This window comes from Anas acuta, chromosome 3 (genome assembly GCF_963932015.1).
Source record: "Anas acuta chromosome 3, bAnaAcu1.1, whole genome shotgun sequence".
Lineage (NCBI taxonomy): Eukaryota > Metazoa > Chordata > Aves > Anseriformes > Anatidae > Anas > Anas acuta.
This window is the reverse complement of record NC_088981.1, coordinates 51565546-51589026: the sequence shown is the minus strand read 5'-3', so window position 1 is coordinate 51589026 and position 23481 is coordinate 51565546. Positions and strand designations below refer to the sequence as shown.

The 23481-nt window shown below is 43.2% G+C and overlaps 2 protein-coding genes across 12 annotated transcripts in view; both read right to left on the bottom strand.

Annotated features, from left to right (window-relative positions):
- MTHFD1L (methylenetetrahydrofolate dehydrogenase (NADP+ dependent) 1 like) overlaps positions 1–14154 on the bottom strand; it is a 149339-nt gene extending 135185 nt beyond the window's left edge. For 2 of the 3 annotated variants that reach the window (XM_068677083.1, XM_068677084.1), the window contains exons 1-7: positions 14004–14149; positions 12985–13069; positions 9543–9593; positions 9413–9466; positions 6545–6669; positions 5351–5451; positions 4341–4465 (exon numbers count right to left, since the gene is read on the bottom strand). In XM_068677083.1, the coding sequence (XP_068533184.1) occupies positions 4341–4465; positions 5351–5451; positions 6545–6669; positions 9413–9466; positions 9543–9593; positions 12985–13069; positions 14004–14104 (642 nt within the window). In that variant the 5' untranslated portion in view covers positions 14105–14149. Of the gene's footprint in view, positions 1–4340; positions 4466–5350; positions 5452–6544; positions 6670–9412; positions 9467–9542; positions 9594–12984; positions 13070–14003 lie in introns of all 3 variants that reach the window. The other variant, XR_011094951.1, reaches the window with a different exon arrangement.
- Positions 14155–14273: 119 nt separating this feature from the next.
- PLEKHG1 (pleckstrin homology and RhoGEF domain containing G1) overlaps positions 14274–23481 on the bottom strand; it is a 198284-nt gene continuing 189076 nt past the window's right edge. For all 9 annotated transcript variants that reach the window (XM_068677079.1, XM_068677074.1, XM_068677075.1 and 6 more), the window contains 4 exons: positions 22605–22823; positions 22057–22173; positions 19599–21267; positions 14274–17462 (listed from right to left, as the gene is read on the bottom strand). In XM_068677079.1, coding sequence (XP_068533180.1) covers positions 16360–17462; positions 19599–21267; positions 22057–22173; positions 22605–22823 — 3108 coding nt within the window. In that variant the 3' untranslated portion in view covers positions 14274–16359. The remainder of the gene's footprint in view (positions 17463–19598; positions 21268–22056; positions 22174–22604; positions 22824–23481) is intronic.

Sequence of the window (23481 nt, the reverse complement as noted above, 5' to 3'; positions counted from 1 at the left end):
CATCTGCTAATGAAAAAACTCATTTTACGCATCAGTGTACAAATTGATTTCCAGATCAATCACTGCTAATTACCTTCTGAAATCTTAAAGTTTATTGAATAAATGATTAGTTCCAGGTATTTTTTTCACCAAGACACATTCTCCTTGTGTGGTTTCCTCCAGCTCCATCTCTACCTTGGGAAATTTAAGCTATGGACTGTAAACCACTTGCCGCAGCCCACCAGGGCAACTGCTGCTACCACCTTCTTGCCCAGACACCTGCAGCCCTTTCCCTACCATTCCCACACACTCAGTGCTGCTACAAAATATGTAGGGTGCTCCTAAAACTCACCACCCTTCCTGGGCACCTGGTCACAGCGTACTTGCAGACACAGGAGAGGGAGCCAGGCTGTGCCCCAACTCACAGCCAGGGCTATGCAATTCCCAAGTGCAGAGGTTAGCCCCTACAAAAGCTACATCCAACAATATCAGTTCTGTGATGATTAAAAACCCCAAAGGAAATTTTGCTTTTATTTTTACATACTTTAAAGCTATGCCAACTAAAAAAACAGACTTTTTTTTTTTTAACATATGTAATTGTAATGGTCCTATAAGGTGATCCACTGTGCTTTACTCACTATTCTCTACGCCTTGTTCGTAATGCCAATATGCAGCCTCTTCCTGAGAGAGTAGGATAACTGGACTTGAAAAGAAAATAGGTGGGGCTCACACAGGAATAAAAGGCTGCCAACCCACACATTTCTCAGCTGTCACAACCAACCTCCACAGATACCCTACAGCTACAGCAGGAGGTATTGACTGGGAATGTAGTGCCACCCATCCTCTCCTTACTCTCATTGGCCCCACAGGCCTCTGCTGGGTACCTCTACTGCAGGCTCAAGCCTCTTGCCATGAAGCATGCTTTAGCATCATACTGATCTAGCTCACAGGCTGGGAGATAACGTTCGAATCACAAGGAACAGATATGATATGCACAAAGTTATGAAACAGAAATACCCACTGTGTCTACAGCATCGTCATTGGAAACTCCATGCAGCCTCTTTCTCCTCTCCTGTTACGGGATCAGTACAACCGTCCTCACTTTGTCATGTCACTCGTGTCCAGCAACATGAAATGCACTTTTCTGCCAGTAGCAAAGCTCTTTGTCTTATCAAGACACTGATAACAGGACAGCAGATGACTAAGAGATTTCAAATACACTGATACTTAAGTGGTGGCTCTGAGAAAAAGTAGACTGTGGTCAACAGAGGTTCTTACTGAACCTGAGAAAACCACCATTAATTTATTCCAGCTGAAATACTGTCCTATTTCTCGACCAATCTTCTATAGACAAATTTTCCATTACTAATTATACCTCAATAGACTGATTTTCAGTTATTTTACAAAAAAAAAACAACAAAAAACAAAAAACAAACAAGTAGGATAGTAACTCTCTTAAAATATGCATAATGTGGTTCACAAACTTACATGTAAAATAGCATGTTGAAATTAGGATTGAATTTAGATGACTGAATTGAAGTTTCCTTATGAGTAATAATTATTAGCCAAGTTTTGGCAAGTTTTGCAAGAAAATTACTAAATAGATTCCAGTTGAACAGTTCAGGTTATCTCGTTTCAAACTAGAAAGACAGTCATTTGTCATGTTAGTATTAGGATAAGTATGTCATTCCCACTGTTCCCCAGTAATACTGAAACAACTTTTGGTTGTCATTTGAAAATGGAACTACCAAATGAGATATTCCCAAAAATGTCACTAGGTCATTCTTCAGTATCTCTGCACCAATTGCACTTTGAAGAGTTACCTACACAAAGCTGAGCAATCTTGCCTATTTCCACCAAAATGCTCAAGTCTTTATCCTTTACTTCATACCTCATTTTACATACAATAAATCAATGCAAAAAGAACAGCATTTCTACACAGCAACTATACACAGCTGTGCCAGAACCTTCTCAAATATTTTTTTAATTTGTGATTTTATTTGAAAACCCATAAATCTCAAGGCTGTTAAAGGAGATAGCTCAGCTGTGCTATGATTATTTTTAATAGATAAAAATCAAGTCAACCCAAAATGGAAGAAAAGGAAATATTAATAATCTGTTCACCTTAAAAAAAATAGTAGGGGGAAGGAGAAGAACATGCAAAGTGTGTCAATTATTATGCAGGTCAAAGCAAGAAAATTAAAATGTCCCATTATTTTATTCTCTTTTCCTGACATGAGATAGAAATAACTATCTCATATCTCATAACTATCAAGCCAGACGGTATTATGCTGTTTGCTGGCAGAGCTACCTCTACACTGTTAAACTTTTCCTAAGGTTGTCTAAAACATACCTGCATCTTTTGCAGAAAGGTTTTTAAAATGATAAAGTGCATGAGTGAAAGAAGCATTAACAAGTCCACTGTGATACAAAACCCGATCTAAAAAAATTGCCAAGATTAGTATTACATGTCTCATTTAAATCAACATAATTGCTAAAGAAAACGATGTTATGCTACCCTTTAAGACAAAGAACAAATCAGCAAAGATAATACCTGCTTCAAAAAATGTATTACATCACTAGGTTTGAGATTTGTGATTCAGTGCAAATGGGCCTGGCCAAAAGACTAAGACAGAAAACGTACACCTAGACTTGAGCTCTATTTTTCTTCTTCTGGTATATACTCCAAAATAAATGCATCTCAATGAAAGGTTCATACTCTTCATCAGTTCATTTCTCACTCTGTAAGTGAAGTTATTGTGCTACCATACATCATACTTATGAACAGCACACAGAATGGTATTGTAGAAGCATAGCTTTCAGAGGAAGGAGCAAAAGTGCATAGCCATGCCTGAAGGTAGTGCTTTGTGTAGAAAATAAAAATGATTTTTTTTCTAAGTCCTGGAAAAAACTCTACTTCAACTAACGTATTAGCTTACTTGAAATTCAAATGGAAAAAAAAAAAAAAAAAGAGAGAAGAAACCTTGTGAGCCTTTAAACTGTTTTTGCTTAACCAGTGTATCGAATGAGCAAGAGAAAAATTCTCATCCTTAGTTATAATCATGTCATCTAACAGTGTTGTACTGCAAATGCAGGCTACCTAGCCACCACATCAGAAATCTGTGCTTGGTTTCTGATTCTTGGGCTTCTGGGAATCCAGTACAGGACAATCTCCATGCACACGTTTCACTTTACCTATGAGCTAGAGTTAACTGCAACAGCACTGCATCCAGTCAGTTTGATCAGTGCTCAGGGTTACTGGTGACACACTGCTACAGGTTTACAGAGGAGGAAGAGGAAGGTAAGTCTCCCCAGACAGCTGCTTCTGGGTCCTCCAGACAAAGCAGAAACTCCTTTATTGCCAGAAGTTAAAATGAACTTCTGAAGACTGATGTGCAAAGCCTCCAGCTTCCTCCTGCTTCAGCCTCATACTCTGTTTCCCATGAGTGACCTGCTGTGAGAGGTAAGCCAAAAAGCAAGGCTGGATGATGGGAAAGCATCTAGTGGGAGGAAACAGATCTTTCTCCAACAGACAGCACTGCACAGCAGCTCTGGCCTGGTCCAAGTCTTTTGCCATGACCCAGCGGAAACACCTCCGGGTACCCCATTACCCTCCCCACCCAGCCCAAAGCAGCCCTCAAACTCAAACAGCAAAAAAAGAATGACAGCAGAAGACACTGCCATATGAAGTTCACAGTGCTTTCACCTCTGTCAGGAGTATGTGTTTCCTAAGCCTTGTCAGTCACTCGAAGCACAGAAATGAGACAAGCCTAACAAAAACATCAGCAGCTGTGAAAACATGGGGTTGCCAAAGGACTTTTGAACTGTCACAGCTGCTTACGGGTGTTTCCTCCTCCTGTCCTTGAGCTCAGACCCGAGGGGCTGGATACCATCAGGTTGAGTTAGCTGCCACCCTGTGGTGTGTGCTGTGTAATGCGAGGTGACAGCCAGCCTGTGCTGCAAACTGAACAGAGAAGGGACCCTTTCCGTACAGACACCGGGGACAACGCACCCCCAGATGTATTATTCTGTGAAACTTGGGATTAAGGAACAAAATGGGAAGTTTGGCAGGAAGTCGTATCAACCTAAGAATTGTTGGTAGAAACTCTGCAAAAAACAACCAGGAAAATAAAGTACATGAAATCCTTTGAATTAAAAACCCTGAATTTCTCCAAATCCCCTTACAGTTCCCTTCAAAGCCAAAGAGAGGTCCCAATCCCCTTTGTCCCCAAAGAGGCGGCATTTGCAAATCTTTAAGACTCAACACAAGTGAGCAATGCTCCAGTGCTGCTGGTGGCATCCCAGCAGGGGACCTTGTGTCCCTGGGGAGCAGTGCACGGATGCCTGAGGAGAGCTCTCACCTTGTTCTGTAGCTCACGGGACTTCCACTGGCAGCTGGCGGTGGTGGCTCCCCTCCTCTGCAGCAGGCAGTGCAAGGAGGCCCCCAGGGCCCCGTCGGTGCCCACCAGCAGCACCGTCTTCCCATCTGCAGGACAGATACGAGGCGTTGAGCTGCCCACAGCTGTAAGGGCACTAGCACCAAGCCCCACATGCAGCGTTCAAGTGAACACCCCCAGCCCAGCCAGCCAGCAGAGCACATCCCCACAAGGCAGCTCCGTGCTCCTCAACCACAGCAACCACGTCGTTAAAGGCAACTTTTTTGGAGCCCACAGAGCAACACGAAACATGGGTTTTAAGTTGTTTCTTTGGGACTCTCCAGTTCCAGTAAGCAAATATTGCTCTTCTGGTTTGCTGGTATTTTATTTCCACAAATCCTTCCATTCATATTTGTTAGTAACTACATTTGACCACATGTTTACAGTTCTGTTACATAAATCCTTGTCTCAACAATGCTGAATCACCCTAAGAGAGGCTATTTCTGATCCCCCGCCTTGAACTAACGCCATCTTCACAAGCTGCAATGGCACCTGTTTATATCTGCCACGTCAATGTGAGCACTTACAAATTCACTCAGCAAATACTTACTGGCAGACCTGGATTTCTTCAAGTGCTCGCACTAATCAAATTTGCCAGATGAAGTCACTAGTAATGTTTGCACCCCAATATTTTTTGTTTTTAAGGACTCAGATGTCTCAGGTAGCTTCAGTGAGATTGAATTAGCTGATGGAAGGAAATCTTTGTCTTATTTCCCCAAACTAGAGCTGAGACCTATTTATGCAAATATTACATTAGATCTCACTGAGGTTCTTTTCATTAGTGGGAGACAAATATATTGCAGGTGGGGAATACCAAACTAATCAGAAAACAAAACTTGAGGAGATTATATTTGTCTTGGTCAGGACTAATACTGAGAGCATTAAGATTTTAGTTACATTCGAATTAATGTTGCAGTTAGGACAGAATGACGCACCTAAATCTTCAAGAAGCTCCAGCACGGCACAGGCAGTGGGAGAAACTAAGCAGTCATAGGCATCTCCACGTACCAAGCGCCCCAGGTTTACATCAGATAATCTGCAGTGGAAAAATATGGCAATTAAAAAAAAAAAAGAGCTTGTGCGATGTAAATGTAAATCCTCAGTAAAGCTTGTAACATGAATAATAGCTAATCCCAAGAGCAAACACGTCTCGTAGAAGTAAATCCTTCAACTGCATCATCCCACATGCCCGTTAGACAGATGCTGAGCCTCAAGAGGGACCAGAAAAGGGGCCTGAGAGTGGGAACAAGTAACATGAGTGCAGCATGCACAGGCAGCTCTCCGCTCTGTGGCAGGTTAGACATGGCACCTGGGGACAAAACTCCAAAGTGACTCCTGTGGAACAAGATCAGCCCTGCCAGAGGAAAGCTGAGGCAGAGATAACGCAACCTTCTGGGACGACACTGGCCTGCTCAGGACATTGGAGGTGTTTCTGCACTATGTTCTCTACAAGAGCATTCTCAGCATTTTCTTTCTGTGTCAACCTCCAGTACTCCAGACAATGGAAAGTCAATTAATTTGCAAGGTTTTCAGATTTTGCCCTGACGTGATGTGAATGGAGAAAGGAGGAGGGGGAAGGGATGGAGACAGGTAGCAGTCTTCAGACAAGAACAAGAAGGCTGCAAGAGCAGCAAAATGGTGACCCAGACATTTCAGTCTCTCTCTAGACAGCTCTGCAATTCAATTCAAGACTGATTGCAAAGCTGTGCTAATTGGTCCAAACTGTCACAGCCTGCTCTCCCACCAGGAGAGAGTGCTGTGAGGAGGTTAAAACCTTTTCTGCAAGTTCTCCCTCAGTCCCTCTTGCAAACGTTTTGGGGTTTGTGTTCAGTACTGTGCAGCTATCATTTCTATTACTAAAGCGCTGAAATAGCAAGTATTCGCTGTAAACCAGAACAGTGTTTTCTGATTTCTTTGAAAAGATCATGTCCTGAATAGAAAGATTAAAAAGATCAAAGTGACTTCAACAAAAGATTTCTTATAGATATGCTAGGATCTTTTATCACTGCTCATTAGCACAGCTGGAGACTTTGACTGAGGAATCCATTAGGGAAATGCAGTGGGCAAAACTGATTTTGAGAGATGTCAGCCTTGTGTCTGCTAATATTATTTCTCAGTGGTTCACTTACCCATCCACGTCCTTCTCAGGTTTCACAGCATTTAATACCTTGCTGCTATATGAGCTTTCTGGGAGGTCAAGGGCAAGGCCCTGCACATTAGGATCTTCATTAAGCCTCAAGATTTCACTGACAATCTGGAAAGTTAATAAAAAGCATTAAGGATCAGAAAAACAGACAAAAGAAGAATCTAATTACAAGGGGATACAACCTATTTTTTAATAACTTGCTTACGGCCACCTTTGCTTCCCTCACATATTATTGCGACTTTTAAATGAAAAAAGCAATAACCTGCTTCCTCCGTTTTACATTTGCATGGCTTACCAAATTAAGCCACTCTGACTCTATTGTAAACATTGTGCAAAGCCCACACATATTACATGACATTAAGCAGCATTTTGTCTTTTGCCATTCTAAATCTCAGCAAAAGCTCAACACTGTAGTGGCTTTCACTTTCACAGGATGTTTTCGGGTATAAGACAGCTTGGTTAAAATATAGTTCAAAATAGGACCAGTTCATAGCCCAACACAGAGCACAGGTGAAAAGCTGTCACATTAAATGAACAATTATATGAGCAGTAGGGCAAAGAGAATTTTCATTTCCATTAGAACAGCACATACTGTTACTGATTTTCATTCTCAAAACACCCTGATCCTAAGAGCTGACAGTCATCTTATGAAGAATTATTATTTTTACAAGGCACTGCATAAATGTTTATGAATTTCAAGTATCGAACCAGATGTGAGTTCAAACATTTTATTGTTGGTCACATTCAGCATCCACATCTGCATTAACTGCCCTTGTCTGCTTCCTATCTAAAGCACAATACTGATCCCTAGTGATACGTGCTGTTCTGCAGTGGCCATGAAGAATACAACGCAAAAAAAGAAAAAAACAAAAAAAAACAAGCAGAAGTTTTCTCTTGTGAGAAATGTCATATAAGCACATCTTTCCACTATTTAAATAAAATTAGTGTGAAATCACCACAAAGCTGTATAATTTAACTCCATTAATATCCAACAGAAAATGATAATAAGATTTTTTTCCTTAACTAATGCCATACCTTCCTGAAACACTTTGCATGTGAACCATTCAGTCTAACTGCGAACTCCACTGTCCAAACATTTGATATGCAGTCAACATAAAGTGGGGAAATTTGTTAGGGGTTAGACCATCTGCAACATCTGAACCACAAAAGCATGCTGTGCTGCTGTTAACGAAGCTTGTACCTGCATATCACCCATATACAGATGTCCCTGTAGTTTGCTGACTTCTGAGATAGAGAGAGGCGTATGTATCAAGTGCCTGTCACTTGGCAGCAATAAGGCTGGTAAATGCTCCGACCAAAACGACAAGGATTATACATCACACAATGGATGTCAAAGTATCCACTTTTCTTTAACAGTCCTGATATGCTAGCAAATGTCAGGGGTCTACATGGTAAGCAAAGGTAATGTAGTTCATACAAGGCCTGAATCTAAGGATCTTTGAACAGATTTGTGCCTGCTCCCCAGAAAAAAAAAAAAAATATATATATATATATATATTTTTTTTTTCTATTATTACTGCATTTACAATGTACACAACTCATGCAGGGTAAGCAATCTTGCATTAGCCTGCCTGTACTGTACACAGGTAGCTATGGCAGAACAAGGAGTGTATGGCATTGAAATGCCCCCAGCCTGAGGAAGCAAGCTAACCTGGATTTTAATAGATGGAAAAAATAGCAGCAGCAGCAAACAAGTAGGCAAGATAAGCAAACGTAGCAACTTTCTTAAAAGTAGCTTACCTCAAATAACAAAAATACCCTGTTATTCCTTACATATAGCTCAGCCACTTTCAAAGATATTACTCCAATACTACATCAGCTACTGCTCCACACCCACTAAATTTTTCACCTACATGTATTTCCTACTGTGTTATTCAGCAGATAATACTCATTTACTAACAGCAAACTGTATTTGATCTTCATTTCAAAATCCCATCTTTCTTACATAGCTAGCTTACTATTCATCATCCACAAAACTGGACTCCTAAAATTAGTCAACATAAGGAACATATAACAAATACAAAGCTGTAAGTTCCTCTCAATACACATGGAAGCCATTTTTGACATAGTGCAAGACAGTAACATTTTAAAAACAAAGTGTACCAAATACAAAACAATACACAAAATCAGTAAGCATGCAGTATTATCAAGTCTCCCAAGCATGAGGGGACCAGCTGGGAACAGTGGCATCTTCTACTACAAATTCCTTTGCTGTTTTCACTATCTGATGCCTCAGGACTGTGTACATTAATATGGTTTGCAATATGTAAAACATACTCGATATTAGTGCTGTGCCTCCAAGCTAATGCTTTAACAAGGTAAGAAGGTAGCCCTCTAGTGATTTGGGGTAGATGAATTTTTTAATATGTACTTCAAGCATTACAAGATCGATAAAAAGGCAAAATAATTCAATCCCCTGCCCCCATCCCAAAGCAATTAATCTCTAATTTCCCTGAGTAAAACCTGGGCAAGAATCAAGAGCTCCATAAATAGATTTAAGGTCACAAGAGCAGCTGTGGGAGATAGAGTATCAAATGGGAGCCCTAGCCCAGAGCTTCCACCAAACACAGAAGACACACAGTCTTTGCCTGCTATGACGAGACGCTGCAGTGATATACCAGACACGGAAACAAAACATGACTGCTGATTCTGCCTCAGGCTTCTGGGGACAGCACTTGTCAAACTGGGATTAACACTTACTATCTAAGACAGTCCCAAACCTCATTTGAGTTAACAGAGAGATCTGCTCAAATTGATAATCAATGTCAGCAATAAATAAAAGTTTATGATGAAAGCAAAAAAGGAAGAGTCATTTGGGTACTGTGGTTACCTCATCTTTGCTGCTGCCTTCAGGGAGACAGATGTGAATAACACGTAGACCAACCTGCCAAAAGAAAAAATGACAATTACCACACACAGGTAGCTCATAAGTGATAAAAAGCATATTGTCTAAAGCTTACCTCCTCAGCAAAGTTCTTGTTTATTTCTTGGACCAAAGGGTCATTACGTGCCTTGGGGAACAAAAGAGAAAATAAGTTCTAAAACAATAAATTTACATTTAAAAAATGTCAGCGTACTAATACATAGCTGTATGCAAGAAACATGGTGAGGGTGCCTGTGTCCACTAGTGTTAAAAAACAATAAACAAGCACATGACCATTCAACAAACGTATTTTGGATTGACTAGTGTAAGTGTGTGCTGAGATTAGCATGGCTTTTATAGATAAGACTGGCCATTTCCTTAATGTGAGTTTACCATTTGAGAAAGGTGCCAGCCTGTATCTGGAAATACCATTCTCCATCCAGCCATCTAACAAGGAAGAAACTGGCAACAGCAATGCTAGCATTTTCTGCATTATCTGCCTGCCCCTCTCCCCCCGTATTACCAAACAACACTAGTTTGCCTCACCACCAAAACCAATGCAAATCATTACCATCACACATTACAGTGAGCTCTGTCATATGAAAGAAAAAGTTACCAGCTCCTCCCAGCTGCCAGCAGACACCTGCTCCAGGCCAGAAACATCTCCTGGGCAGATTTACCTGGGAGAAGCTCCATCTCACCTGGCACTCCTCCTGCCCTGAGGTCTCCACTACTATTTGCATCATATTTATCACAGTATTTCCTTTTTTATTTTTTTTGGCTTACTACTTAATCTTGAACTTTAGGAGACTTTTCAATTTTCATATATTGCAACTATAGAACAGAATTCAATATCCAGAACTATAAACCTCCTATCAACAGGACACCAAGACTTCCACCTCTTAAAAAGCAGGGGCTTTATAACAAAACTAATAAAAAAAACCCTTATTCTCACAATTATATGATTATGTATAAAATGTGTTTTCCAATCCATACAATGGGACCAAAATAAACTGTTATGAAAGGGTTCATTACAATTCAATGCATACATTCTATGTAGTTTCCCCCGTGTGAATGATTTCTCATTGGAGACAAGACATTCGCTTAGTGGACAGCCTCCAGCACTGGCTTCATCTGTGACTAGTGTCACCCAAAACGATTTTGGTTCAAGCCCGTAACAATTCACTGACCTGTTAACCCCCTAAAAAGCTAACAATGAAAAAATCCCACAGGATTTAAAACAGACACTGAGATCCTCCATATCCCACACAGAGTCCAACACTGCCAGTATACTCAGTGTGGCATTGACACTCTTCTTCCACTCCCCAAATCTGGCACCTGGGTGTGAGGGGCATTGCAGAGACCACTGCATTGAGAACATGAGTGAAACCAGCACTGATGCAAAGGAAGGAGAGGTGACGTTAAGGACAGCTCAGCAGCTGCTCCTGTATGCCACAAAACATGGAATTGTAACCCCCATGCTGACACCTACATAACAGGACTGTTAACACAAGGCTTAATTGGGGTTCAGGCACCAGCAGCATGATACCACCCCCTGATGAGAGTTCTCCTCCTGGTGGTGCAGCAGTCCCTGAACTGACCCAGCGCCACCACAACCTGCAGGGAGCACGGCCAGGCCTAACGATGCAGGCCAGCAGGCTGCAGGGCAACAGCTCCAGAGCTGAACAGGATCCTGATGCTAGATACTCATTTTCAGCTTAAATATAATTAAACAGCAGCCACCAGGGATTTTTTTTGCTGTTGTGCAGGTCCAGTTCAGGTTCAACATGGATTACAAGCAGTGCAGGTACCAATCACGAAATCGACTCAGGCTCAGGTGGCTGGAGGGGAAAAGCAGGCAGCTAGCGCCATTTCCAGAGCAGGCTCAGCCTGAAACTCCACGTTCCCAGCACTGCTGCACTTGAGGTGCTGCCACGCTGTGCCAGCTGCTGCCAGCTATGAACAGCTGGATGAAAAGATCATTTTCCTCTGCTCGTCTGGCTGCAACGTGTCACTTGGAGAGCAGCACAAACCTCAGGGCTCTGCCCATGTTACCCAGGAGAGCAGAGCACCACGAGAGCATTAACAGACTAAAATAAGTCCTCTTTGTACCAGCAAATATGGATGTACAAGGAATTCTACTTCAGCCCTCACTACCAGGCTAGAGCTAGAGCGACACACAGCTGAAAAGTATCAGCTGGGTGAATTTCATGCAGAGGGATCAAGCCACATGTTCTGCAGCCCTCTCATAATGCAGATCAGGTGGGGTACATGGGGATACCAGAGGGACATTTGCTTAAAGCACAAACGTGATCCAAACCAAAACACTGATGTTAAACACGTCCTAAATCATATTATAAATGAGCCAGAACCTCTCCCTTCCTCACACAATGCCCCTGACAACAGGTGACCACTTTTTTTTTGTCAGCCCTTAAAACTCACAGCCATACAGAGAGCTGTCTGAAAAGAGTAACCACTGTTACCTGGAGGGTAAGAGATGGGAGAAAGCCTGCTCACTCGGCCTCTCTAGATGACCTACTGAAATAAAGCTGGTGCATCATCTCTTAGATTCATTGTTACTGTTTCAAAATATTTATAGTTAGGTTTTAAAACCGAAACCCACTAAGTCAAAGATTCAGCACACGCTGCTTCAGAGCCACCAAGACCACCCTAGGAAACAGGACAATGATGTTTCTGCCTGTGCAGGTCTGGGTCCTGCTCTGAATGGCCAACAGCCCAGCTTCTGGGCCCCTACATCTTCAGAAATCTGAAGGGGAACACGTTTCAGCTCTGCAGGAAAAGCAACCCTCACTCAGGAGTTTGTTTGCCTATTTCAAAGCCAACAGTTCCACCTGGGTACGAAGCTCTTCAGAGGCTACCAACACACCAGCTCTCAATTAGTAAGAAAGTGCTCCACCTTAGGAAGTGCTGCTCCTTTTGAAAGCTAGCAGTATTTTAGGGCGTGTATTGCATAAAAGCCCTTTTAAGGTGCCTGGGACTTCTCAGGGTGGCTCTTTCCCCAGGACAGTATAATGCAGTCACACATCAGAGCTGCCCAGAGGTAACCAGGCTGGCAGGAAGAAGCTGTTTTTTCCTCTGCCCTGGCAGAGTTATTTCGGGGGAGGACAGCAAAGAAAGGCCCAGTTTTTCAGGCCTATCAAGATGTTATGCAGGACTGCAACAAAAGCTTCAAGCTAAATAAAGGCTGAGAAAAACTGTTTTAACTCCATTACATGAATTGACTTAAACAATCTAAGAAAAGGCAATCTGCACTTGCTATAGGGAAGGTTTTAGCAAAAGGAGGAATAAAACAATCTCCTTCTCCCTAACAACCACTTTGCTGCCACCTGAGGCTTGCTGGGCCTGTTTTAGGCCTGGTGAATGAATTATGAGCCCCAAAACTCTGAGTCCTCCCTCAACCTTTAAGCAGATGGGGTGACTGGCTCCTATCATTTTGCTTGAAAGAGTTGCTTTCTCCATCATTTGCTCCTGAAGTCTCAAACAAGAAATGACACTAAATGCGATCTCTCATGTTTTACCTGGATGATGGCAAGCGTTGGCTCAAGCCGAGGGTTTTCTCTCTTAAGAGAGGCCAAGGATTTTCTTGCATTCTCAGCGATCTTGCTGCAACAAAATAACAGCACAGGGTGATTTTTAGCAGAAAGCAAACAAACAAGAAACTGACCTCCCATGAGTCAGCTGAAACCCACGTTAGCTAGCAATAGAGAATAAACGCTTAGGCACACACATTTTTAATTACCAAAATGCCTCGTATGCTGCGAAGGGCGGCGTTTAGCAGACAGGTAGAGAAAACCTGACCAGCTCGGGATGCCTTTGTTTTACAGCATCAGTGCTCCAACATGCCCCAACCTTTATAGCCGTGCTGTGTCACCGCTTCGTGAGGAGGCTTGCCTGGCCCCACGGCATGGAGATGCCACCGAGCTACCACCCCGGGGCCAGGCGGGTCTGCAGCCCGAGAAGGAAGCACTGCAGCTCCTTTCCACCTCGGGCTGCTACAGCTCCCCTGGCATCCCCAGCGCTAAAACTGCCGCTTTCTGGATGCCGTTCAGAGCTGCGGGCGGCAGGGAGACAGAGGAGCTCTGTTTGCCGCTCTGTTTTCTTGGAAAAAGCGGCAGAAGCAGCGGCCAGGCACCGGGCAGCCCTGCTGGAAAATGTTATGGGGGAATTCCTGGCGGCTCCGCTACCTTAGGCACGTACAGAGGGGGGATGCTGCGGCGAGCGGGAGACCCCCGCTCCCATTTATCCCCCCCCAGCAAGCAAAATGCAGCCTAGAGAAGCATTTTAGGGCCGGACATCCCCTTCGCAGAACCCAGCACCGCGTCCCGGATGGGGTTTGGTGGCCACATGGCCGGGGAGGGCTCACAAGGTCTCTCGCAAGCTCTCTCCGCGGGCCACCCCCAGCCCCCCCGGAGCCGTACCCCCGCAGGCAGAGCCCCCCAACCCCATCACCCCCAACCCCATCCCCGCTTTCCGCCCCCTTCCTTCCTTCCCCCCCATTCCCCGGTTGCATCAGCCGGCAGCGCCGCCCCCCGCTCACCGCGCCGCCCGCGGCACGCTCAGCTCCCGCCGCGGGGCCCCGGGCAGCGCCGGCGGCAGGAGGCAGCCCCGCAGCGCCGGGAGCCGCAGCCCCAGCCTCATCCTCAGACTCCACCGGGCTGAACACGGCGAAGCCGGGGCGGGGAGCGGGGCAGGGGGGGAAGGCGGTGCTCGGATGAGCACCGCCTTCCCCCCCTGCCCCGCTCCCCGCCCCGGCGGAGCCCCCTTTGCTTCCGCCCCCCCCTGCCCCGGAAAGAAGAGAGACGCGGCGTTTTGGAGTACTCGACGTTTATTAAAAATATATGAAATGGTCCCTGGGAGACACGCTACGCGCTGGTACAACTCCCTTTTCTTTAATAATTATTATTTTTTTTTTCTCCTCTCTTTTGTTCCAGCTCCACCGATGGCGTTGAGGTGCGGTTTCAACGGATCTAGAGCGCGCGGGGTGGGGGGGTGTCAAGCAGAGATTTAACTCCTGTTCGTATTTACAATACTTTACAAGCTATATTAAATAAATACGGGCTCCACTACATCTCGGCGGCGTAACTATGTACATCATTCCTCAGCCAGCAGGCCTGGCACATGTTGGTAAGCACCCCGACCAGCCAGCCCTCGCCCTAACACCTCCTAGCCGATGCAAGACACGTCTGGTAAATAATTTAAACTCGGTTCTAATGAGTTCCAGTCCTTAAATCGCAACCTGCAAGTAATTAGCTGTAGGTTGATAACCTCATTTTTTCCTCATCGTAACCAGTGGTGGAAATAGGCAGCGGTTCTGGAAGCGCAGTGCTCGGCGACTGAGGGGAGCGATGCGTGGGTAGTGAAAGTAGTACTTCCACTCCTTGATTTAATGGTATGTTTAACTCAGTACTGGCTTTATCTGCGTAATCTGGAGAACTTCAGCACCAAAAAACAACAGTCACTCAGATGGTCAGTGCAGACATATTTAGGCTTTCCTATCGGTACAATGTTTTCAAGTAACAGAATCCAAAGCTGTGCAATGAAGATGACAAAAGGGAGTAAACGTGCATCATACCGGAAAGTCTGTTCCTATAAATGGGAGCATTTACTCTGCACATCATTTGCGAAAGAATGGAATGTATTCTCATTTTTAAGCTACTTGTACATGAATTGAATGAGATTCAGTGCTGCCTGGTTTAGAAAATGCCTCTTTCACCCCGCTCTGCCAGGAAGGATTGCTTGGATTGCTTCCTACGATGGAGATGCCTCCCCTGGGGAAGACAGCTTGTAACTCACCCAGCAGTATTGCTGAAACACCCTGTGGCTCAAACACGCCGCGTGAATGAATGGTTCACCCCAGCATCCAGCCAAGTCCCGTTCTCTCTCAGGGTTACTGATTTTGGGACCTGACCAAACAACCTGCAGGCCACTGCATGTAAATGACGCTTGGGAAATCCACACCCAGCGGCTTTCAAGTGCTAGGCTCTGAGCTACAAGCTACTCGGATTTTGCCTGCATGTCACAAACACTGCAAACGCTAGACTTAAAAAGCCAGGGCTCTGTCTAGTCATGTCCACAAGCAGCAGAGCTTCCCTTCTACTGCCCAGAACATCCTCCACACAAGGATGGTGTCATGCTGACAGATTCACGTAAAAAAGCTGCCATGGCCTGTCCTCTGCCTACTGTGCAGCTATAGAAAGTAGAAAAGGCTTCAGACACAGCTATCATCTGACGTTGCTCATAAGCACAGGGACTAGATTTTGTTTAAAACAAGTCTGCTCTAAAGTAACATAGCATATTTGGTGTCACATGCATTGGTCCTGTACACTTGGAATTTCTCTGTCAAAAGTAACATGAGACAAGTTTGTGCAGTTGCACGGGTGGCATGTTGGTGTCGTTACCAGAACTGTGCTCAGAAATACGCGCCCTCAGAGGAGCAGCCACTCAGCCAACTGCTACCACATGCCACCAGAGTAATCGCATGGATATTTTGGATGTAGAACCAGTCACAACTCAGAAGTCCAAATACTAAGCTTTCCACATGGTAACATGGCTTAACAATCAAATGGTATCATACCTGGATAGACAGTACGAACCAAGGGGTATCACACCTAACAAGAAACTCAGCTGAGGAGAAGGAAGGGAAGAGATGCAGAGGTTAAATATGAGATCTGAAGTCCACCTGCATTATGGAGTGAGACAGCAGACAGTGCACATGTGGCCTTTTAACTTCCAGGATTCTAAACCATTAAAAAAAAAAAAAGATACATTTCACATCTATTTACAATATTACTGTGATACAATGCCTGATGGTGTAATATTACAGAAATACGTAATGCCAGTACTGATTGTCCTAGTATATACTCTTCATGTACAGCTAGAAATCACTGGAAGCATCAAGCAAAGCTACTTGAACTAAGACACTGAAACTTTTCCCTTAAAGACTGGACGATATTCTGCTGGTTAGGAGATGGTACTCTCCACAGGTAGTCGTTCAGTTTGTCTGAATCGCTGTATGCAGTCAGATATGGGGTAAGCGCATGCTTGCTGCTGGTGGACTTTGCAGGAGTACAAGACACAGTTTTGCTGCAGAGCGTTTCAGAAGGAGCAGTGTCCGTGTTGTGCAATTTGGGATCCAGTTTCCTTGTTTGGTTCTGAGAAGTTTCCAGGTCAGATCCCTCATCTTCAGACTTTATTTCTACATAGTCATCATCATCCCCTTCCCTTTCTTCAGTGTCTTTGAAGTTAGAAAAATAGTTCTGAGTGGCCATCTGTGCAGTCAGAGGGGAGGTCCTGTTTACTCTCAGGACCTTTTGAGAATCCTGCAGAATCATATCCGAATAGTTTTCAGGGATCTGCTTTCTTGTATCAAGCCCCGTACATGCTGAAGCAATACCCAGTGTGTGATGGGTGTTGAATCGGAAGTTCCTACTCGAATGAAACTTTTTCTTGTCCGTTTCATTAGGATATACAATGGATTCTCCAGACCTGTTGACGACAATTGAGGAAGACGACTGTGACCGGCTGTATGCCTGTGGCTTCATATTGCTTACTCTCCTCCCAAGGGAGTTATAGATGTGATCTTGATGTAAATTTTCTTTGTTAGGTTGGCTTATAATCGTGCTCCACCTCTGCGCTGGGACATGCAAACGATTAGAAATCTGAAGGGAAGGCACTGAGCAAGCTGATGGCAACTGCCTTGAATTGCTTTTTGTACCAGCTTCTGCATATGAGCCCTTGGACTTTGGGTCTTGGGACTCAGGCCATGGAGAATAGTCAGCCAGCTCGCCGTTGCTGTATGTAGAATGCAAGAGCCAATCCTCTGCTCTTGGGCATTCACTGGCAGCCTGGGAACGGGGGGGAGACGCAGCCACGGGAGTGGAAAACCTCACGGCTGATGGCTCCTGAGGGCTGGCCCAGGCTTCCTTTTGGACCTTAGGTGAACTGTCTCTGAAGACAATCTGGTCATAGAGCTGGGAATATTCAGCTATTCTGGCACCTAGAGAAGAGAGAGATTTAAAATGAGACAAACAACCCATTCAAATGTGTTGCATGCAAATTTAAAAATCCCAAAATGCTTTGTATTGGCAAGAGAAAAGTTTACAGCTTTGTCAGTGTCTTCAGCCTCACAGGCAACAAAGTAACACGAAATAACGAAGACTAGAAGAACCACACCTCACTGGCACGTTTGCATTGTCTTCAATGCATTTCATTGCAATTCAGTAAATTGCAGTGAAAAAAATAAAAAGCCTAACGTGTTGCAACAGCAAGCAGTCAATGAATCACAAATTCCACAACGCAATGAGAGCAATATAATCACCAGTTACAGACAAAAATTACAGAAGAAGTTGCTATTAAATCTGAAACTGTTTAAGCCTCCAGTATTTCCAAGTCACCAGACTGGTAGTTTTTCATCTTGAAAGACAATGATTTTACCCCTCTAAATGTGAATCGTACTGGTGTGACACAGGCTTAACTGTACTGCCCTGTGAAGGGAAAGAGCCTAGAGGAGCTGCTGCCTGCAGGTCTGCTTGTTTATCCAACAGTTTTGTTTGATCAGACCATTGCAAACATACCTGTGCTTGCAGCCAGTTCACTAGCTTGAAGACTGCCTTCTAAATAATATCTGTCTAGCTAAATGCAGAAAAGCATGGGAGAAAGCATGAAAGAACACAATTTTCATCTATTTTCCACGTCATTTTTACACCAGAAAAAGGTAGGAATGGCTAATGATCTGCTTGATCACTGTTCCTCTTCCTTTCCCTCCTTATCCCACAAGAGCCTGAGAGCTGCAAGAGAGTCAGCAAGCAAGGCACAAGAGCATGCTTGTAGAGAGCTTGCTGCTGGATGGGACTAACCTAGCTTTCAGGCCAGCATCCTAAACAGCTCGATAAGCTGCAGCAACTACCTGCAGTTCTCTTAAGACTTGTCCTGCTTGGGCAGACACAGCCTCTGCTCTGGAGTGGGGTTGTATTTTCATATATGGCTTTCTTGAGACAAGGAGGCTCCTTTTAAAAAGCCAAGGAGGCACTAACCACTGCCTGGGAAGAGAAAAGGGGACAGACTAACATCCTGTGGAAAGGCTGGAAGTGGGAGAAAGGATTATGTGTCTGAGAGATGCCAGAGGGAGCAGATTCACAGCTGCTTTCAAGCCATACTAGTTCAAGGAAATGCACCACTGGGCTTCGAGAGAAAATGATGAAACCAATGATACTTACGGGGAGAAACGGTTAGCTAGGAAATGGTCAAAGGCCTTTCAAGAACCTCTGAAGTTTGGTTCAATACTGCACTTTGGGATACTTATTCAAATAGTGTACATCTTTGAATTCTCCCCACTGCTTAATTCATGAACAATTCTGCCACTGTGACATGATGACTGGTGCTCATAACATTTCCTACAACATGTCCCATACAAAAGTACTGCAGGCAGCACAGCAGCATGCAAGGAAACAGTTCCAATTAGATTCTTTTTGTTTCATGACAAAATGGAGAAGAACATTCTGAAATGGTCTAGTGAATAAGATATTTAGGGACTTTTATAAATACCACCAGGAGGCAAGAATGACACTCCAGTGTGTGGAGTCTGCTGGCTCCATGGCTCCAATTTGTTTTGATTGAATATGGACAAAAATAGTTCCAAAGTTGTTGCATACCCATGACTTTGTATGTTTATTAGAAAGACAACTAGCTGTATCTTATCTGACCCCACTCCTTATTCTTGTTAAGTGTGATGTGGATAGTACCTTAGCGAAACTACCTGACCTGTGAAGGTGAACCTATATACGTTTTTAATAAAAATCTGAAGATCACGCTATTAAAGGAAATAACTACTTTTCTATAAAGAGGCCAGTGGTGCTTCAGGCAGGATTTCTATTTATGGCCTAAGCTGAATTGATCTTTCCTGACACTGTCCCAGGATTTCTTACCAATTTTATCAAGTAACGGCAAGCATTTGTTGAGATACAAAGGACTATTCATGTCAGAAACAGTCACAAAAAAGTCCTTTAACTGGTAACACCAAAAATGCAATACAGATATTCAGCGTTGAGAAAATTCATAATTTTCCAACTGCATACACAAATTTCACAGAAAGTTACTAAAGAAATAAATCTGTATAGGAATATTTTTAACATACCAATAGCAGGACCACCTTGTTTCTTCTCCTCCAGAATAGCAGCAAGATCTTTGTGTTTCAGCTTCTGTTGTCTGCTAGCTGGCTGTTCCTGCTCTGGACTTTTAACTTTCAAAAGCTGGTTAGCCTTCTTAATTTTCTGACTGTATTGCCTGGCCATCATAAAAACTCTGTTCTTTGTTTTATCCATGATAGCCGTGTCATTTTCCATGCCCTCCATATGTGCATTGGATAGAATACTATTGGCAGATTCATATGGGCTATCTACAAAAGGCATCTCACTGGAGAAGGAAGATCTGTTCAGACTTGCTAAAGAGGTCTCCTTGCATGCTGTAGTGTCTTCAAGTTTGAGACTGGTCTCACTTAAGGTGGCAGCCCTAGGCTTCACAGTTTTAGGGAAAATTGGAGTTTCTGGCAGAGAGAGAGTAGACAGTGAGTACTCTACGTCTTTACTCAGTTCAGGTGTACTACCAGCATGCAGCCTTTCCTGCATATCATCTTTACAAACAGGAAAGGCTGCGAGAAGTCGGTCTCTTGTCTTTTCCTGATTCTTCTTGATGTAATTCTCCAGGTCATTCCAGATCTCATCTACCTCCTCTGACAGTTTATCTGCTGCAGATTTATGGGACAATGAATCGGAGTTGGAAGAGCTGTCTACTAAGCTCAAATAGTCATTGTCAACAGGAACTCGATGGTAAGGACTCTCATCTTCACTGAACTGGAGGCTCTCCTCAGAAACGAACTGCTGCAGACTGTCAGAGCATGCCAAGTCTTTTTCCAGGCCCAGAAAACTCCGCCTTTTAGAACATTTTAAGGGGTCACACTTAAAATTCAATAGCGGTGTTTCTGGAAGTGCTATGGTGTCATAGATGTTATCTTCAACAATTCTGAGTTCATCCAAACTTGAAGTAGGTGCTTCTCTACTGAGTAGGATCTCATCCCTGCTAGCACGGAGGGAGGCCCTGTTTTGATTTGTTATCCGCTTTTTGGTGGGTGAATCTAAGCTGCTTTTGTTTTCAGCCTCATAGAGAGAGTCTCTAGCAGATCTCTGGGGACCATGGTGTGTTTCCTCCCTTCTTGTCAGACCCATCAGCTTTAAGTCTTCATAGCTGATATTGTCATAAACATGTTCAATATCATCAATGGTCAGCTCCTCTGAAGATTCGGGATATGCATTCATACCGCTCACCTCTGTTCTCTTCACATCCCTTCGAGAACTGCGCTCACTGATTTTGTACCTTGTGCTGGCTGTGTTACTTTCACCAGCGCTACTGGCCCGCCTAACGATTTTGTGACGACTGGAGCTGGTAGTTTCATTCTGATGCATTACCCCCAAGTGCCAGCTGCATGGCCGACCAGAAGGACCCCTCCTTTCTCCACCAGCAGCTGGACTAGTGTTGGATGTAGACACTGACGGTACAAACATCTGATAATCGTCTTCATCGTCTTCATTCTCGTAAGGTGGACGTCGGCTAGGAAACAATGCCTGCCTAATTTGATGGTCAGTCCAGATGTTTCTCACAGAGGTAGTTCCCCCCAGGATATTCATGATCAGCGAGTTGGTCTGGGGCGTACTGAATTGTCTAGGCAACTGTGGCTGCCTAGCTGAGCAGGAAAATGGAAGATCAGCACTCAATTGGGTGGACTCTTCATCTGAAGGATCTTTGGAGCTCTGTGGAGATTTGAAATATGCAGTATGAATGAATAAGTTAGTCTATTCCCTGCAATTATACAGAGATTCCCTCAATACACAGGACTGCCCTGCAGCATGAATTCAGGTGGAGATGGGTAAGGCAAGCACACTCCTTGCTAGAGAGCCAGGCAACCACAGTGGCAATGCCAGACTACTTTGCCTCCTAATCCTTATCCTGGCTCATAGTTCACTGTTGGCATTTAATATTGCCTTACTTCAAATACAAGATACCAGGACATATTAAAGCATAAGTAATTAAAGGCAAATTTATTTGGCAGGGGTTAGATTAAACCTTTTATGCTAGCTCTGCAGTTTCACAATTAGATAAAGTTAATCTGACTCTGGGCTTGTGCCAAAAGTTCTGTTCTCCTCCCTTTCCTATTACCTATAACCCTAGCAGAAAGGTATGTTATGCTCTCTAGTACATGCCACTAAAAATCTTTCAATTTTTTTTTTGGAGTGAATTTTCATCCAGCTCAGCTAGCAGATCTAATTTACAGCAAGGTCACATCCGCTAAGGCTAATATGAAGGATGCTGTAGGTGTACGTGGGGGAGACAGAAAATTACTTTTTTTGGTTTAAGTTAATGCTGACTGTTTGATTTTTTTTTTTCCTGCTCCTGAAAGAATTCTCTTTGAAGTCCACACAGATGAATATTAATACATGAAAAACACAACATGACTTACCTGTCTACCTAGAAAAAAAACAAACACAGATTTGACATATCTATGATGCCTAGCAAAACAGAAGTAAAATATATATACATACCTGCATTTCACACTTGTTGAGATTAACGCTTCTCCGTTTTTCAACATTTTCAGCAGCTTGACTATTAAGTCTTTTCCTTCCTCCTTTTGATTTCTGTAGTGAATTCTGTTGCATTCCCTGTGATTTAAAAGAAGGGAGCAAGGTAGGGCTATTAAAATCCAGTACTTTTTACAGTGTTATTTAAAATAATTACTAAGCAGCTAGAATAGCAGAGCCAGGTCAGGTATCCATAGCTGAAGGATGTGATGCTCATTAGTACACACAAATATTTCAGAGTCAAGAAAACTTTCTTTTCAATAACTAGTTAAATTAAGTTAATTTGCACAGCTTGACAAAAGGGGATGAAAACAGAATGTGTGTACAATAACACAGGTGTAGAATACACATGAATTGGACTAGGAAAAGCAAAATAAAATATTTATAAAAATAAAAATCTTTGTAAGGAGAATAAGTTGCAGATGCATGCCTCCTTGAAGTTTTGCAGATACTTTTAATCCCTCTTCCATCCTCCCCAGAACAAAAGGATTTTTCCCCCCTCTTTTTCCTACCTGTTCAGCTTCTTCTTCATCATCAGCATCAATCTGTTCCACAGCAGAAGTCTGGAGATTTTCATCCTGATCACTGCTGTAGGCTGGCTCAATGGACTCTTGAAATTGGCTCTCTAGCCCACTGGGTTCCAATGAAACCTTCTTCCTAGAATTCAGCAGGGTTTCATTTGATCCTAGTTTGGTGGCTTGAGATAATAGGGCTCCTTCTATACCAATCCGCTGGAAAAAAATAAAAGTACTGACTAAGAGTCTATATATTGTAGTATGACACTGTCTTATATCGTACTTATCAACCATGTTTTAGCAACATTCAGTTTGCTACACTGAAATGGATGCACATGCAAAGAATTAAAACAATTTGTGTTTTTCCATAGAATGTTAGGAATGGAAAAAAATGCAAAAAAAAAAAAAAAACACACACACAAAAAACAATAATGTAATGATGGACTTCAGTTTTATGGCATCCCAGTGAAGTCATATCTAATGTACCCTGTTAATAAACCTAACTCCTAGCTCCTAAGCTCTGTCCCAAATAAGCCTAGGACCTGGAATTCAACAGGAGACTTTCAAACTGCACTGGAACTTTATAACAAATTCTTACAAAAATGTATAAATGAAAAACACTCTTTTCCATCTGTTCAAGCTGTATTCACTCTGTTCAAATGTTATGATTTATATATAGCATAGATATCATATCAGAAGAAGCTCAACATCTTTTTTTCATTTAATATAGGCACAACATCCTGCAAAGAACAGACACTATCTTTACACACAGCATTTCTGTGATTATAGTGGTATTTACAAGTACCCCATAACAGTAGCATTTGATTGGGCTGTACTTAAAAAGTACAAGAATTTATGTATCAGACAATTTTTG